The 13,545-nt window shown below is 45.6% G+C and overlaps 1 protein-coding gene across 2 annotated transcripts in view; it reads right to left on the reverse strand.

Annotated features, from left to right (window-relative positions):
* Positions 1-256: 256 nt before the first annotated feature.
* Positions 257-13,545, reverse strand: part of ERAL1 (Era like 12S mitochondrial rRNA chaperone 1) — a 72,557-nt gene continuing 59,268 nt past the window's right edge. Inside the window, exons 8-11 of one of the 2 annotated variants that reach the window (XM_069615308.1) lie at positions 7,441-7,908; positions 4,940-5,089; positions 2,260-2,340; positions 257-1,552 (exon numbers count right to left, since the gene is read on the reverse strand). In XM_069615308.1, coding sequence (XP_069471409.1) covers positions 1,430-1,552; positions 2,260-2,340; positions 4,940-5,089; positions 7,441-7,908 — 822 coding nt within the window. In that variant the 3' untranslated portion in view covers positions 257-1,429. The remainder of the gene's footprint in view (positions 1,553-2,259; positions 2,341-4,939; positions 5,090-7,440; positions 7,909-13,545) is intronic. The other variant, XM_069615309.1, reaches the window with a different exon arrangement.

The following is a 13,545-nucleotide window of genomic DNA, read 5'->3' on the forward strand; positions in this document are numbered from 1 at the left end:
AACCAAAAGTATAATTAACATTGTGTAGTGTTGCAAGGTTAGGAGAGTTTATAATGAATATGCAACATTCGAAAGCCGTGGCATGCCACGCTATTGGTCTGGACTCTAAATATCACATCAGTTAATTTCAACAGCATTCTATTCAGTGCAGCTTCTAACCTTGTTAGGCATCCTGATGCACAGGAGTGGTGGTTCCTTGCAATAGGCAAGGAGAAAAGACACACCAAGTATCAAAACAGACGAAAAGTAGCCAGAGTTCTTGTCAAATAACTTTATAGTTTCAATTATTTCATGTGGACTTTTCATAAGGTCTCCGAAGGAAAACATGGGATTTCAATTCCACCCGGAGGGGGTTATTCGGCAAGGCAGAGCCTGGAACAGACAAAATGGGCCTCTAAACTCGGAAGCCACTCTGAGGTGTTCAGAAATGTGCATGTTTCCCCACACTCCAAACAAGGCACTTGAACCCCGTGACCTCATGGCACACATCTTACAAAAGGAGCATGGTTCGCCTACATGAAGTGAGAGCTGGGGGCTTCCCCATCTGCTACCTCGGACACGGGTAATTGGTGGGATGGTTTCAACTCATTCCACAGGTCAAGCCTGCCTCCCTCTCCTAACTTCAAGGCAAAGATATTTGACCACTTTCCCAACAGATTCAGTGAGTACAGCTCCCCCAGCATGGCACACAGATCTCATGGCCTTGGTGCGCTGCTGGCAATGTAAAACATTATCTCCAAACCACTCAAGTCTAGCAAAGCTTCACCGTGTCTTGCTGGAACTGACAGGAAGCACAGGCAGGAGCAGGTCAGCCTTTAAATTATAGGCTTGACTGGGACGTTTTTGTACTCTACCACCTTAATCTCATATCAACACATTCCAGGACAGTGAACCCAAATCAACGATTTGACGACACAAAAAAAACCCTCACTCTCAGCCCACACTTCTTCCTAGCATTGACAGGTAGGTGTTGCTGTTTTATGAAAACAAAATTGGGAAACAATGATTTGGTGCATGCTGTCTCAAGTACGAACCAATGCAGACCCCGATACATTCCCTCTCTTAGATTTGCACCACACACAGCAGAGAAAAGTAGGACAGTCTATGCAGAATGCATTGCTGTAGTAATCTGACTTGCAAGACCCAAGTTGAATGTATTGCATGAAGACAAATGCAAGGAGGTAAGGGGGTTTATCCCATCAATCGTCCCTGATGGTCAGATTTAGCACTTGTTCACATCATGAGTCAGTAGATCTGGAAGAATTCCTTCTGCTGGTCTCACAGTTAGAATCTGCTGGTCTCACAGTTAGGATCTCTGCATGCTTGGGTTGTGACCAGTAAATACGTCTCTCACAGCTTTGACATTGTTCATAGAAGTGTAGTGGGCCCTCCATAGCTGGTGTTCTCTCCAGTCAGCAGTGTCAGAGTCTCACTTCTTCACCTTAACCGCCAGCCTGAGGCAAACATCGCACAGGAAAATATTCATTAGCTCTTCGCCAGCCTCTTGTGCTATTTTGCGAATTAGCTGCCCTCCTGGGCCAATCAGCATTTTCTGTAGGCAACATAAATGCAGATGTTTACAAACCAGAAGAGTACAGGAAGCAAGAAAAAGTCAACAAGATGAAGTACCGGAGAGCTACATTTGGTGTCAGTGGGTTTGGGATTTAGAAGGCTGTACAAATGGGGAAAAGCATGTGGATCGTAAGACCATAGTACTAGGAGACCGAGCTCACTTTGGTATCCGCGATTGTGGGTTCGAAGAAGCTGCAGTAGTGAGAAGCATAGCGTGTTAACAGTGCGTGAAAGGCCCATGATACTGCGTTACTACAGAGGGCAAGGCTTGGTTCCTGAGAGTGTGTGGGTTCACAATACTACATTTTGTTGTCAAATTGAGCTGGTCCACAAAAATACAGTGTCAATGAGACTAGAACCGTGGAGATCAAAGCTTGGTTTCACAGAGTGTGAAAGGCAAGAGAGGCAGTAGAGCCTAGAAATGTTCAGCTTAGTATCTGGCAACTTGGGTTCCATTAAAATTGTGGTATTTGGGGTGGGGGTGTGGGTCTCTTACTATCACAATGGCATGCCTCTCCAGATCCTGAGGCCTCAGTAACAGAAAAATGCAGTGAAATCTCTGCCAGACTTGAAGTGCGTTTCTCAAACAAAACCACTTACATTCGTTCAACCATACAAGACTCAGATTGGGAAGAAACCTTGCTACAAACATGCTGCACTACTAACTGCATCAGCTGATGTACTCACAGCATGACTATCTTTTTGCACCACAAGCTTCTGCTGGATGACCAACTCCCCAGCTGGCCCTTCTTCCCATAGCTCAATGGACTAAAGAGAAAAAGAAAAACAAGATACCCACATAAGAGCTCACATGTACAGGTTCTGCCTGCTCAATTTATTTCTCAGCGCACAGGGTTAGCCTGTGCTCGCTCACTATGTTTTGCATCCTTTTTTAAAATTTTCATTTTTGAAGGCCTGATCTACTCTTTGTGCCTTTCTGAGCTCACTTGTACACAGTAATTGCTGGCTCTTTGGTCTTTTCAAAGTTGCCTTACATAGGACTTGAAGAAAACCTGGGCTCAGGTCTTCTATATCAGGCAGCCCAACACAAAAGCGGTGTACCAGCCACGTTTACTCACTACAAAGTAATTCTACCAATTTTAAAAAACAATAAAAAAATAGATAACAGTTAGAGGGTGCTGCAGCCCTGTTTCCACCCACACAGCCCCAGAGATATGTTAAGAACAGTGGCACTAGTAAAGCTAAACGACTGGGAGGAGACTGAATATTACTGCCTGATCCGAAGGGGAACTTTGAGTTAAAAAATGCATATTTGTAGCGACCTTATACGCTGGGCACCCCTTACTCTCTTCATGGATCGGGCGCATGGTCACTATGAAAATTAACATCTTGCCTCAGCTTCTTTATCTCTTCGTAGCCCTTCCTGTGGTGATCCCTGGGGCCTTTTTTGAGGTATTACAATCCAGACTCCTCCATTTCATCTGGAATGGTAAAAGAGCAAGAGGCAAATTCTCAACCTTAACCCAGCCAAAGTCATGTGGAGGCTTCGGTCTCCCCGACTTTAGGCTATACCATAAGACAGCCCAGCTTTGCGTGATGTTGGAGCATATGAGGGATGACGTAGGGACTTATTGGACCTACATTGAGGACATTCACTCCCACCCGTAAAATGTTAGGGATTTACTATGCCCCCCCCCCTAAATCTCTCCCCTCTCACTTTAAATCTCACCCTATCGTTGCCGCCTTGTGGGCCTCCTGGACACCAAAGACAATAAACAGCTCTCCTCTTGGCCGTCCCCCCTCCGCCCCCCCCCCCATCATCTCTCTGGGGCCTCCCTTTCAGCCTTGGATCCAGGGGCTTCCGCAACACACAGTCGTGGTCAGACAAAGGCTTGGAGAGGGCAGCTCAACTCTTTCGCCAGGGGGACTTCATTGAATATGGCCAACTGTCTGATGCATTGGGGGATAATCCCCCCTGTTTTCGAATACCTACGACTGAAAGGTATTCTCACCCACCCTCGGTGGGTTTCTGATTTGATTCGCCCCCTCACCCCCTTTGAAAGAATCTTGGTTGAACCCTCGACGAGGAAGGACTCCCTTTCCAAGATCTATATCGCTCTTATCACAGATGGTTTGGAGGGTAGACAACCTTTTAAACAAATATGGGAAGAGAGGTTGGGTATGACTTTGGAGGAGCCAACGTGGAGGCGATTTTCGAATCCATCTTCTCTGGTTCATTGTATACCTCGTCCCTGGAACACAGTTTCAAGATACTCAACTCTTGGCACCGCCCCCTGGCTACCCTGTCCAAAATGTTGAAAAATGTGTCTCCACTATGTCCTAGGATGTGTTCGCAGTACGGTACTTGGTATCACATGTAGTGGGAATGTCCGGTTATTCAGGTGTACTGGTCCGAACTGCTCAGCTGCATCAAAGACATAGTGGGCATTAGCCCGTCTCCACTTCCTCTGGAGATCCTTCTGGGTACGCCTATGCTGGACTCCGAGTTGTATAACTTCCCAAAAGTGGTCAGAGCAATGGTGAGAGCGGGGAGATTAGCCCTTGCTCAAAAATGGAAAAGTATTCTGGCTCCATCCAAAGGGGAATGGCTTAGCAAGTTAAGGGTTATCTTTGTTTACGAGAAACTGACTGCCATAACTAATTATGGTATGTCTTCCTTTGTGCAGGAGCGGACTGTTCTTCTGAATGATGAATGTGATACTATGAGATTGTGATTCCTAAGTGCCAATGGAACCTCTGTAAATCTTCTCTGTACCGCCTTTCATCGGCCTCGTTATGTCCAAGTCGATAGGGTAATGCATGGCCTCACCTCGTCAATCAGATTGAAAAGTTTTAGCTAGTAACTGGTCGTTCTTCCCACTGCTTCCTTATCCCACAGTCCAACGGAACTTGGTATGCCTATGTGGTGGGAGGAGGGTTGGGACGGAGGCTGGTAGGGGGTGGGGTGGTAATAAAATCTGACATTGTTATTTATTGATGTCTCAATGCCAGGGGTTACCTGGCTCTCCGTTTGTTTATTTAAGATGTTTAATAATAACAAAGTTTTAAAAAAATGCATATAATCTGCATGAATTATTTATGTGCAAAGAAATAAAGGATTACAAAAAAAAGTTTTTTTTAAGTTCACATATATTGTCAGTTGCCTGAAAGAAAAATACCCCCATTCTGAATGGGAATTTTGTTTTGTGCTGCCAACTTTATTTAGGTAGTAAAACACTATATTTGGAGCCCCGATGTCAGGGTACTTGTGAACCTGCATGTATGCATGACTGTATAAACGACTATTTGCAGGTTTCACTGCTTGCTTGGTTTCCTGTGTTCTTGCCAGCTTCTTTTGCTCACCCATTTTGTTATGTCTGTTTTTCAAGCTCATTTTTGGGCTCACCTGGGTTACATTGTATGGCACTTCCTTTGGCAGATGATCCAGCAGCTTGGAGCGGATGATATTATTGCAGATCTCTTCGGGGGATTGTGTAGTCACAACGCTGCTATGAAACTCCCATGGGTTGGGCTTCGCTAGCGTTAACAAGTACCTCTGGAAGACAAGACACATAATTAAATTGAACAAAATATACCAGGTTCATTGCAATGTCCTGCTCTACACCCTTCCACTATGCCCTTGTGTTGTTGCAAGCTACCAGTATTCAACAAAAACAGCACATGCACAATGACCTAGACACCCATACAAAGCAGGTGGTTTGACCTACGGTGGGAAGTATGAGGCCGATTAAGCAATAAACATCTATAAGGCAGCATGTTGACATTCTATAAAACAAATACAAACAAGAGGATCCAAAGCATAGCTGGAGGGTGATTGAAGTGATGTAGGCATGAGCCATGATAAAGTACCCTGCCTGGTCATCAGGACAGAGGACAGTCAAAGGGCACCTGCACTTGACAATGGCTGTTTATGGGCTACCCAGGACATAGGGTCTCTCCCCATTGACTAGAAAAGTAATTGAAACCCTCCCATGTGCCCCATTAAAACCAAGGGGACAAGAGGGCAGGTGGGCTTGTAGGGAATTAAAGAGCAGTTGGGCTGCTCTTCTGCAAAGGAGAGTGTAATGAGCTAGGCCGAGGAATCTCAGAGGCAGTCGACCAGCCCTAACTCGGAAATGGAAGCTAGCATCAGGGTAGAGCTTGCACAGTATCGTGTTCTCACACGGTGTTGCCGGGGTACTCAATACCCCTGGGGGAATATTGCAGGTACAATTTCAAAGGCTTTTAAATCTGAAGTAAGATTACCCAAAAGAAATTTCATTTTGGAACCCTGTAGGTCGAGCTCCATGAAGAGAGACTACTTGGGTCAACTGTGGGAGGGATCGATCAGCCAACACCTAAAACAGCAGGCTATACAGGAAGAGGCAATTAGGAACTCCAAGATGGGGAATGTAGTTCATGAGGCTGCAGTTCAGCAAAGACTGGAGACTAACCCAGGCACAGAGAACCACAGCTCCTAAGCACCCTATGCCAAGTCTGCACAGCCGAGTCCACATACCCCAAGGTCATGTGAAAGCAGGGACAGGGCTCTATACAAATACAAGGGCTTAGTCAGTGAGTTTAATCGTTAGGAGGTAAGCTGGAGAAGGACAATGGCTGGAGCAGGAAGGAGGAGAAAGCTGAATGAAGGAGTGCAGAAGGAGCTGGAAGAGTATCTCATAAGCCACGAAGGAGAAAGTCCTGCTGGAGATTGGCGAGAGTAAGGAGATGGGCCAAGAGCGATGCGAGGTGTTGATAGAATCAAAGGAGAAGCTGGGGTTCATCAGGAGACCTGTGTTAAAGGTATAAAGGGGGATAATGAAGATCAGTTGTTGGAGAAGAACATTTGTTGAGAAAGGTGGTTGGAGAAGAGATACAGGAGTGTATGGAGGAAGCGGGTTATAGAAGAGCTCAAGGTCATGGAAGACAAGAGTACTAAGGAGACACCGGAGAAGACATGAAGAGGTTGTGGAGGAGAGTCTGCAGGTGAAGGCTGAAATCATTAAATAGATACAGTATAGGTAGGGGGAAAGCGAGACAGACTGGGGAGGTAGTAAGAGACTAACAGTTGTTGAGAAGGAATGGCTTGAAGAGAAGAGGAGAACGAAATAGAGGCTGTTTGTGTAGAAGGTTGATGAGGGGTCAGAGGAGGAAATAGCAAAGTGTAACATATTCAAAGTTGGATCAGTAAGTAAAAGGAGCTTGAGGCAGAGGACGAGATTAGAAGGCTGATGTAGAAAGAAACAAAGCACTTTAAAAGTTATTCAAGATAGACAGGAGTGGAGAGGCTTATAGAAGGAGGCGTTAGGTAAAGCCAGGTATTGAGACAGCATCAGGTGGGACGAGTGAGTCCAGCTGATCCTAGGCTGGCCTCAAGAGGCAGGAGGAAGAATGAGCCATGGTGAGGCGGAGAGGAGTAAGAGGTGATGGGCACAGGGGTGGCAAGAACCAGGGAAAGCTTGGGAACTCTGGTAGAAAGGCTAGGATCCCCCAGGAGGCCATGCCACTTCTTAGTGAAAAAAACGTGACACTTCCTTCAAACAGTCCAGAAACAACTGTTGGACTTTTCATAAATAGGGTTCAGGAGCCCCTTTTAAACCAGCATTGGTAATACCAAAGGAGAGACCACGATAGCTGAAATGTCGTCAGCAATGAAAAAGACTGAATTGGGAAGTAACTCGAGTAGAAAGTGAGAAACCTTTTAGTTTGGCCCTAAACTGCACACAATCCCAGAACCCTTCTTGTACTTCATATTTGAGGCAGGATATCTGTTGATGCACAGTGGCCATCCTGACAAAGGTTATAGGCAGCAGGCGGGAGATAAAATGAGCGGTAGGAACACCAAACATCAGGGAGCACCTAGTACTGTCGGATACTCTACAATCAGTATTTCTTCCAGGGATTTACCTTTAGGGTCTCTACCTCCTCTCCACTCACTGCTGACAGCATGAACACCTCCTGGAAATGTGGCCAGCCCTTTCTTGAATCAGAGGCCCTGCCCATCTGCTTCTCACTTTTGTCTGTGGTCACATATGCTAGTTCCAAAACTGCCTGGTTATCACAGTTCGACTCTTCCGGATTCCTGTATACATCTGCTCCAGAGTCAAGTCTGTGATCAGAAGGTGCCCCATTATCCTTGCTGACCTTTTCTTGCCAGTCTTGTAGGTCTTTCACAGGTTCAAACCTGTTCTCACAGTTTGCTTCGCCAATGTCCACCACCCGATCAGCAGCCGATGGTTGCAAACGCTCCTTCTGCTGGGAGTAGGGGAGGGGCTTGATCAAAGATTTCACTCGCAGCTTCTTTCCATTTACAAATCCTTCAGTCAGACCTTCCACCAAGTCCAGCAGGACTCCCTTCTTCTTCACTAGGTCCACCTGGGCAAAGGAAAAAGAAAGGAGCAGGAGTAAGAAGTATTTTCTCCATCCTAGATTGGAAGAGAGTCAAGAGAAAAGAGGACATCTGATCATTGAGTATCATCCTCAAAATAGGCAAGTGATAACATTTCATAAACATGTAGTTGGTATAGGTCACATATGGGCCAGCACCATGTGACAGCATCACATAAGTTCACATTGTAAGCCCTATTTGAAGCCTCTGTGAGGCTCATCTTTGGTAATCCACCACAAAAACCTATCAAACTACCATTCTATTTTGAGGCTCATCAATACCTTACCCAACTTTGGATGCTAACTCAGAGTGCATTTACATCCAATCCGAGTTGCACTCAATGCACAAGTCCTTCAAGGAGGAGAGAATACATGCGAGTGCCAGTGTATTCTCAGAGCAGCTCTTCTTCACTGTGGTCACTCTCTGGTACCGCACCTGTCTGACTCATAGAAATGAGACAAATTTGGGATTTGCCAAAGCCTCTAAAGGGGCAGGAAGCCGGAGGAAGAGATGTGACAGTCTTTGCCAAAGCTCGGCAGACAGATGTGAGGAACCCTGCTTCAGCCCTGTGGGGATTCAGTGGCAAGCCAAACACATCCTTCACTCGGCCCTTGACCTAACAAAAACATTCAGTTGTGGGGAAACAAGCAGATTTCCTTATAGATCAGTCTTCTGTTATTCATGTGTTCATAATATATACACAGTTCAAAGCCGCAGCCCTAAAGGGAGTGCCCCACAGCAATATGTACTATCCATCACATAAATCCTGGAAAAACAGTACAAAGGGCTAAATCTAAAACTGCTGAAAGCGTAACTACAATTCAATTAAGGGTTCTTGGCTTTACATAATAATGCAAAAACAATACTACATTTAAACATGGTCTCTGTTAAAGTACTTGAAGTCTGAACTTACTTCATGAGCACTTAAAGGGTTGTTCCTTCATACAAATAAACACACATAAGAAAGGTTGTTAAACACTGTTCCTTTGTCTACTTGCACTAGTCCGTCTGAAAAGCTCCTCCAGCAGGTAGTTAAACGTCCACACCACCTCTTTCTCAGATATGAGCGACACAGATGCTGGATGGACCCAATGAAGCAGACTTCCTACTTTAAACACTGTGGGAGCACCAGACTGCTGGAAGCCATCGACTTACTGCCGACTTGACCCAAACGGGAGCGTGCACCTTCAAACCGACGCAATGCTGGGATTGCATTGATCTGACCATCTCGCCACCAGCTGAACTGCTGTGAAAGCACCTAGAAGCCAGATTTGATGTGGTTGAGCAGAAAGGACCATATGTAAAAGGTTCTGCGATGAGGCCCTGTCCAGCTGGTCCACTTTTTGACCACAGTGACTTTTATTGCTGCTAGGTTTGCGGTTTGAAAACTCCTGCTTTATCAACATAAAATAGCCTTTCACATCAAACATCTCTGTCCCTTTATGGGGGTTAGGGGCAGGATTTTGAGTTTTTAATTTGCTTGTTTTATGAAAGGGTCTATTTATATATCACAAGTGTAATAATTCCAAAATAAAAATGTCTCAACACTGTTTGGTTTGCTATTGTTATCAGCTCACACCACTCCTGAAGATATAGCCTGCCCTCGGCCTGTGCTCACAAAACAGGCGAAGGAGGTATACCTTTCAACTGTGCCCATTTCATCTTTACGATTGGAATCAGTGCTGGTTTAGTATAGATGTGGGGCTGAGTAGGTGGATTAGCCACTACTCATCCCTGTACTCCTGCAGAGCAGTGGTCATTTAATCACAAAGTAGGTCTCTAAAGAATTTATGCAATTTCCTACCCAGAGTGCTGCATGCTTATTATAAGCCTACGATACACACAGTAGATCATTTAAATCTGCAGAAGGTCAGTACAACTGATGCCGACAGTCATGCACTCAATGACCACTTAGTCTTCCTTGTTCTTTTTTCAAATAGTTATCTTCTGTTAATAAACGGGCTCCATAATAGTACCACAGTATTGTACATTAGTAGCAAGCAACCACATTTAAACTGAAGAAGCTTCCATCCCATGGCAATTCTACGCTTGGCCAGTATGTACGCCAAGTCTTTTAATTTGCTCACATGCTTTAGTTGACGTGGCCTAGGGAATCCTCCTACCAAGCATGCCCACGCTGATCCGATATTTATTTTGTTCCCCTTTTCATCTAGCCGGTGGGCTACCTCTTCCCAGAATTTCCCCGATTTCTGGGCATGAACAAAATATGTGCGTCATCCCCACGTTCTCTTCCCCGCATTTGGGACATGTCTGCCTGTTTGCGTTCTTAAATATGGTAACTTTTTGGGGAGTCATATATGCCCTCCAAGTTATATATAAAACCATCTGTTGTAGCCTTGCGTTCCTTGACACTTTCTTATGGTACCCTTGGGCACGCTCCCACATCTCATCACTCATGGGCTCGCCCACCTCTTCTTCCCAATTCTGTCTTAATTGTGCCTCCTCTTTCCCCACTCTAGACATCAATAGTTCATATAATCTGGATATCTCATGCCCCCCCCCATCTGCTATATCGTATATCGTTTCTAAGGAAGGGTCAGGTTGCTCAACTAGCGTTAATTCCGACCATGCATCTTTAATCCGCCGTATCATTCTATTGCATGTGATATATTGTCCTTCATGCAGCTCTGTTTCCTCCACCAAAGCCCGAACACCTTTATCTCCCCTTCTTGCCATATGTCTCCTATTGTTGCAATACCTGCCGGTTCCCAGTGCCTCCTTATTGTCCTTATTAGTTGCTCATCCCCTCCTGCCAGCGCGACCAGCGGTATTTGTGGCGAGCATGGGGTTGGGTTCTCCATGGCCTGAAATGCTCTGTGCCATACTCGGATTTGGGAAACCATATCATCTCTTTAAGGAAGAACAGGGCACATTCTAATCTCAACAATCTCGATTCTGAGGTGGGGTCTTCTGATAACCATTTAGCCACATATTGCAGTTGACTAGCTAGATAATAGATCTCGTAGTTTGGCAGTTTTATCCCCCCCCCATGTTCATGTGTGTTCTGCAACTTCCAAAGGGCAATTCTATTCCTAGTCCCATGCCACAAGAATCCCCTGAATATGCTCTGTAGTTTCATGAAGAATCACCCTGGTATCAAGCATGGTATATTCCCAAAATAATGCAATAGTCTCGGTAATACCACCATCTTCAGCAACACCCCTCTACCCCATCATTGCCAAGGGGCGCTTAGACCAAAACTTCATACTATTCTCAATTTTCTGTACTGCTTTGTCAGTGTTGTGCTGATGTTCCGCTTCTACTGTGTGATGAATATCTATTTCCAAGTATCTAAACGTATTTGGCTCCCATGGTGTTTGTAAAACCGGTAGTTTGTTGTGTGGGGTTCCTACATACCTTCCTAATGGGAATATGCACGATTTTCTGGGGTTCATCGCTATACCGGACAACAGCGCAAATCTCTCCATCACCTCCAAAACATATTGGAGATTTTCCTCAGGGTATCTCAAATACAGTAGCATGTCATCTGCATATAGTGAAAGTAAGTGCGGCTCTCCTTTTATTCTAATTCCTATTTCCTCGTACTGCTGTCACAGGCATATTGCCAGGGGCTCGAGTGCTAGGATGTAAAGCAACGGGGACCACGGCATCCCTGTCTAGTGCCCCTGCCCAGCTGCCATCTTGCAGAGATAATAGCTCCCGTTTTTACTCGAGCTACCGGTGCACTATACATTAGTTCGACCCACTTAAGATACCCTGGTCCCATCCCATAGTGCGTCAGAGCTGCAGTCAGCCAGGGCCATTTGACTGAGTCAAAGGCCTTGACTACATCTAGTGATACAATAGCCATTTCACCCGGGTCGTTTTTTGTGTATTCTATGACCCGATGAAGTCGTCTAAGGTTGTCCGATATGTTCCTGCGCGGGACATATTCTGTTTGATCTGGGTTTATTAGTTTGTTAATGATCCGTTTCATTCTATTTGCCAATACCGCTGTAAGTATTTTGCCATCTTGATTGAACATCGATAGCGGCCTGAACGATCCACAATCTTTGCCTGGCTTGTTGGGTTTGGGTAGTGGGATCATAATTGCTTCTCTTAGGGACTCTGGTAACCTTCCTGTCTCATATGCCTCATTTAGCATGGTTAGCAGCGGGGGAAGCACCTCACTTTTGTACGTTTTATAAAATTCACTGGGGAACCCATCCGCCCCTGGAGTCTTACTAGTGGGTAGCTGCACTACCACCTCTTCTAGTGTGATGGGGGAATCTAGGTCCGCTTATTTGTGGCAGGCCTATATCCTCCAGTGTATCTGTTATTTCCTGGTTATCACTCCCTTCATTGTCCCCATATAATTTCTGATAATATTCTAAGAACTCCTGATGAATACCCTCCTGAGTGTCTACTACCTGCCCATCTTACCCTATTATTGCTCTGATCGCGGGTCTGGGGGTCTCCCTTTTGTACAACCATGCCAACATCCTTCCCGGTTTGTCTCCTCCCGCGTGTTGCCTTTCTACATCCTTTTTATAGTTCAAATTACATAGTCTTTCCCAGTGTTCTGCACATTTCAGTTGCAGTTGGCTTATGGTTTCAGCATCTTCCTCCATGTCGCCACCTTTACTGAAGGTTATCTCTAGTTCGCTTTCTGCCTGCTGCAGGTCTCTTAATATGCCCCCCTGCAGTCCCTTGGATTTAGCTATCGCTATCCCTCACACCACCACCTTGAAGGCTTCCCACAACGTGCCGGCTCACTCCACGCTCCCAGTTTTGGTCTCAAAATATCTTACAATCTCTTCTCTCTGATCCTCCCTAAACATCATGTCCTTCAGTGCTTCAGCTCTGAGTCGCCAGGTTGGTATCTTGGCTCTTGGGGGTCGGTATTGCCATATTAGGACCAATGGCGAGTGGTCCGATAGAACCGTTGCCTTGCATTCTGTCTGTACTACTTCTGCTATCATTTCCTGTGTTACAAACATGTAGTCTAATCTCGTATACAAGTTTTGTGGGGTAGAGTAATGCGAGTATTGTCTATCCTGTGAGTGGTACACCCTCCATGTGTCTTCTAGTCGGAAATCTGTCAACAGAGCCTGTAGTGCCTTGGCTGCCGGGGAGGGCCTGTCTTGTTTATTGTCTGATCGGTCTATCTTCGGGTTCAATGTACAATTAAAATCTCCTCCCCAGATCACCACCCCCCCCCATATACAAGCTCAGTTTATTGTATAGGGTCCTGAGGTATGTCACTGTGTCCTGATTAATTTCTTTATTTCCCACCAGCCCCCGTATCGCCCCCATCCTCCCGACGGCATCAACTGTGGACTGTAGTAATTGAAATGGGACTTGCGGTGCTACCCATGTGACAACCCCCCTGGCATATGCCGAATATGTTGCCCCGATGACAGGTCCCTTCCATTTCTTCTGGAGCACCTCCAACTTCTCTTTTGTAAAATGTGTCTCCTGTAGGAGATCTATGTCTATTTTCTGCCTTAGTACATCATGACCTTATTCCTTTTTAGGTAGCTGTTGAGCCCCCTGACATTCCAAGAGACTACTTTAAGGTCCCCCATATTCCAGCCACTTCCCGCCCCACTCCAGTATCTTCTCAGCCCCCACCCAGAGTTCTATTGCAATTGCGAGTAAGC

Source organism: Ambystoma mexicanum, chromosome 9 (assembly GCF_040938575.1).
Source record: "Ambystoma mexicanum isolate Mex_15411 chromosome 9, UKY_AmexF1_1, whole genome shotgun sequence".
Lineage (NCBI taxonomy): Eukaryota > Metazoa > Chordata > Amphibia > Caudata > Ambystomatidae > Ambystoma > Ambystoma mexicanum.